Raw genomic sequence first — 5,000 nt, forward strand, 5'->3', positions numbered from 1 at the left:
CCCTCAGAGTCCCTTTCACTAATTCTCCTCCATTGGCATTGAATAAAATCTTTCTAAACTTGTTTTCCTTGCAGCCCACACCCTGAAAAATGAGGGGGGGGGTGGGGATAGTTCTGGTCTCCCCCTCCACCCACCTTACAGGAGGCTTTAGAACAGACAAAAAACGAGGAATTGCAGATTCGTCTTTAACAAAAAAATAACGCTGGAGTGCTGGAGTAACTCGGGCGGGCATCTCTGGAGTATGTGGACTGGTGATGGATCGGGGTCGGGACTGCCCCATCCATGTTCTCCAGAGATTGCCCCTTGTTTTTAAGGATAAGGCGGAAATCCTTTAGGACCGAGATGGGAAAAACATTTTTTCTCACACACACAGAGAGTGGTGAATCTGTGGAACTCTCTGCCACAGAAGGTAGTCGAGGCCACACAGTTCATTGGCGATTTATTTAAGAGGGAGTTAGATGTGGCCCTTGTGGCTAAAGGGATCAGGGTGTATGGAGAGAAGGCAGGAATGGGATACTGAGTTGGATGATCAGCCATGATCATATTGAATGGCGAATGGTGCAGGCTCGAAGGGCCGAATGGCCTCTACTCCTGCACCTATTGTCTATGTTTCTATGAAAAGGGGCGGCAGGGTGGCACAGCGGTGGAGTTGCTGCCTCGCGGTTCGAACCCGACTACGGGTGCTGCTTGTGCGGAGTTTGCACGTTCTCCCCGTGACCAGTGTGTGTTTCCTCCGAGATCTTCGGGTTAATTGTCTTGGTATAAGTGTAAATTGCCCCCTAGTGCGTGCAGGATAGCGTTATGCCCCTGTCCCACTTAGGAAACCTGAACGGAAACCTCTGGAGACTTTGCGCCCCACCCAAGGTTTCCGTGCGGTTCCCGGAGGTTTTGGTCAGTCTGCCGACCTGCTTCCACTACCTGCAACCTCCGGCAACCACCTGCAACCTCCGGGAAGCGGACGGAAACCTTGGGTGGAGTATAGACCTAGGAACGTGTTTCTAGCTTCAGGTTCCTGGGAGTCAACATCTCCGATGACCTCTCTTGGACCCACAATACCTCTACTCTGATCAAGAAGGCTCATCAGCGTCTCTTCTTCCTGAGGAGACTGAAGAAGGTCCATCTGTCTCCTCAGATCCTGGTGAACTTCTACCGCTGCACCATCGAGAGCATCCTTACCAACTGCATCACAGTATGGTATGGCAACTGCTCTGTCTCCGACCGGAAGGCATTGCAGAGAGTGGTGAAAATTGCCCAACGCATCACCGGTTCCTCGCTCCCCTCCATTGAGTCTGTCCAAAGCAAGCGCTGTCTGCGGAGGGCGCTCAGCATCGCCAAGGACTGCTCTCACCCCAACCATGGACTGTTTACCCTCCTACCATCCGGGAGGCGCTACAGGTCTCTCCGTTGCCGAACCAGCAGGTCGAGGAACAGCTTCTTTCCGGCGGCTGTCACTCTACTAAACAACGTACCTCGGTGACTGCCAATCACCCCCCCCCCCCGGACACTTATTATTTTTTATTCAAATCGTTTGCTATGTCGCTCTTCAAGGGAGAGAGCTAAATGCATTTCGTTGTCTCTGTACTGTACACTGACAATGACAATTAAAATTGAATCTGAATCTGAATCTGAATCTGAATCTGAGACCTGATGGGCAAAATGGCCTAATTCTGCTCCTGTAAACATATGAAGTCGCGGTTCAGTCTGAAGAAGGGTCTCAACCCGAAAAACGTCGCCTATTCCTTTTCTCCAGAGATGCTGCCAGACCCGCTGAGTTACTCCAGCACTGTGTGTCTATCCGGAGCTCTAAAGGTCCTTGGTCAGGCCACGCTTCAGAGCGTTGCGTGCGGTTTTTGTTTAGAGATACAGCGCGGAAACAGGCCCTTCGGCCCACCGAGTCCGTGCCGACCAGCGATCCCCGCACACTAACACTGGGGACAATTTACACACATGCACCAAGCCAATTAACATACAAACCCACACATCTTTGGAGTGTTGGTGAAAACCGAAGATCTCGGAGCAAACCCACGCAGGTCACGGGGAGAAGATGCAATTGGTGGGAGAGTCTAGCAATCCTAGACTATCCCACCAGTGAAAACATCCTCTCCACATTCACTCTATCCAGGCCTTTCACTGTTCGGGTAAGTTTCAATGAAGTCCCCCTCCCCCCTTTCACCCGACTAAACTCCAGCGAGTACTGGCCCAGCGCCGACAAACGCATCCCGCACAAATAGTCCAGTCGCACTTTGCCATACCTAAGCACAGCCCCGATTGGCAAAGTATCCTGGTGCCATACGCAAGAGATCATAAGATCATACGCGATCGGGGTAGAATTAGGCCATTCGGTCCATCAAATCCACTCCGCCATTCAATCACGGCTGATCTATCTCTCCCTTCCAACCCCATTAACATAGAAACATAGAAATTACGTGCAGGAGTAGGCCATTCGGCCCTTCGAGCCTGCACCGCCATTCAATATGATCATGGCTGATCATCCAACTCAGTATCCCGTACCTGCCTTCTCTCCATACCCCCTGATCCCCTTAGCCACAAGGGCCACATCTAACTCCCTCTTAAATATAGCCAATGAACTGGCCTCAACTACCCTCTGTGGCAGAGAGTTCCAGAGATTCATCACTCTCTGCGTGAAAAAAGTTCTTCCCATCTCGGTTTTAAAGGATTTCACCTTTATCCTTAAGCTGTGACCCCTTGTCCTGGACTTCCCTAACATCGGGAACAATCTTCCTGCATCTAGCCTGTCCAACCCCTTAAGAATTTTGTAAGTTTCTATAAGATCCCCTCTCAATCCCCATTCTCCTGCCTTCTCCACATAACCCCTGACACCCGCACTAATCAAGAATCTATCTATCTCTGCCTTAAAAATATCCACTGACTTGTGGCCTCCACAGCCGTCTGTGGCAAAGAATTCCACAGATTCACCACCCTCTGACTAAAGAAATTCCTCCTCATCTCCTTCCTAAAGGGACGTCCTTTAATTCTGAGGCTGTGACAATAGACAATAGGTGCAGGAGTAGGCCATTCGGCCCTTCGAGCCAGCACCGCCATTCAATGTGATCATGGCTGATCATCCCCAATCAGTGCCCCGTTCCTGCCTTCTGCAATTCTCTGCCACAGAAAGTAGTTGAGGCCACAGTTCATTGGCTATATTTAAGAGGGAGTTAGATGTGGGCCATGTGGCTAAAGGGATCAGTGGGTATGGAGAGACGGCAGGTACAGGATACTGAGTTGGATGATCAGCCATGATCATATTGAATGGCGGTGCAGGCTCGAAGGACCGAATGGCCTACTCCTGCACCTAATTTCTATGTTTCTATGTTTCCACCCATATCCCCAGACTCCGCTATTTTTAACAGCCCTATCTAGCTCTCTCTTGAAAGTATCCAGAGGACTGGCCTCCACCGCCCTCTGAGGCAGAGAATTCCACAGACTCACAACTCTCTGTGAGAAAAAAATGTTTCCTCGTCTCCGTTCTTCGTGCCCTCTGGTCCTAGACTCTCCCACTAGTGGAAACATCCTCCTCTCCACATCCACTCTATCCAGGCCTTTCGCTGTTTGGTAAGTTGCAATGAGTGAGTGGCCCTCACCCCCACTCCCACTTCCACCCCTCCCCTCCCCCGCATCCCCCGCTCCTAAACTCCAGTGAGTACAGGCCTCTGCCGTACAAAATGGCTGCCGTTGGACTTACCAAGAACGCCCAGTCGGTAGTTGATGGTCACCACGATGACGTTGCCATAGCTGGCCAGCACGCTCCCCTCAAACATGTTCCCCGTGCCTTCCATGTACGAGCCCCCGTGCACGAACATCATCACGGGCTTGGGGCCGCTATCCCGGATGTCTGCAAGAGAGAGAGCAGCGCGCCAAGGCGGGGGGGAGGGGGGGTTAGGAACACGCTCGCTTCCAAGACACGTCGACTACCGCAGATGGGGGCACGTTGGTCGGGGTGGGCAAGATGGGCTGAATGGCCTAATTCCACACTGTATCACTCTATGACTGGTGTAGATGGGGCACGTTGGTGGTGAAGTTGGGCCTAAGGCCTTCTTCCACACTGTATCACTCTATGACTGGTGTAGATGGGGCATGTTGGTCGGGGTGGGCAAGATGGGCCGAATGGCCTGTTTCCACGCTGCATGTTTAGTTTAGAGATTCAGCGCGGAAACAGGCCCTTCGGCCCACTGGGTCCGCGCCGACCAGCGATCCCCGCACACTAACACTATCATAGAAACATAGAAATTAGGTGCAGGAGTAGGCCATTCGGCCCTTCAAGCCTGCACCATTCGCCATTCAATATGATCATGGCTGATCATCCAACTCAGTATCCCATACCTGCCTTCTCTCCATACCCCCTGATCCCCTTAGCCACAAGGGCCACATCTAACTCCCTCTTAAATATATCCAAAGAACTGTGTGGCCTCAACTACCTTCTGCGGCAGAGAGTTCCAGAGATTCACCACTCTCTGTGTGAAAAAAGTTCTTCTCATCTCGGTTTTAAAGGATTTCCCCCTTATCCTTAAGCTGTGACCCCTTGTCCTGGACTTCCCCAACATCGGGAACAATCTTCCTGCATCTAGCCTGTCCAACCCCTTAAGAATTTTGTAAGTTTCTATAAGATCCCCTCTCAATCTTCTAAATTCTAGAGAGTATAAACTAAGTCTATCCAGTCTTTCTTCATAAGACAGTCCTGACATCCCAGGAATCAGTCTGGTGAACCGTCTCTGCAGTCCCTCTATGGCAATAATGTCCTTCCTCAGATTTGGAGACCAAAACTGTACGCAATACTCCAGGTGTGGTCTCACCAAGACCCTGTACAACTGCAGTAGAATCTCCCTGCTCCTATACTCAAATCCTTTTGCAATGAAAGCTAACATACTGTGTGGAATAACATAATTCCACACTGTATCACTCTATGACTGGTGTAGATGGGGCATGTTGGTCGGGGTGGGCAAGATGGGCCAAAGGGCCTGTTTCCACGCTGCATGTTTAGT

At 51.0% G+C, this 5,000-nt stretch overlaps 1 protein-coding gene across 1 annotated transcript in view; it reads right to left on the reverse strand.

Annotated features, from left to right (window-relative positions):
- Positions 1-5,000, reverse strand: part of LOC129693407 (neuroligin-1-like) — a 91,802-nt gene that overhangs the window by 38,120 nt on the left and 48,682 nt on the right. Inside the window, exon 3 of the mRNA XM_055630233.1 lies at positions 3,704-3,853. Coding sequence (XP_055486208.1) covers positions 3,704-3,853 — 150 coding nt within the window. The remainder of the gene's footprint in view (positions 1-3,703; positions 3,854-5,000) is intronic.

The sequence above is a fragment of the Leucoraja erinacea genome, unplaced genomic scaffold (genome assembly GCF_028641065.1).
Source record: "Leucoraja erinacea ecotype New England unplaced genomic scaffold, Leri_hhj_1 Leri_281S, whole genome shotgun sequence".
NCBI lineage: Eukaryota > Metazoa > Chordata > Chondrichthyes > Rajiformes > Rajidae > Leucoraja > Leucoraja erinaceus.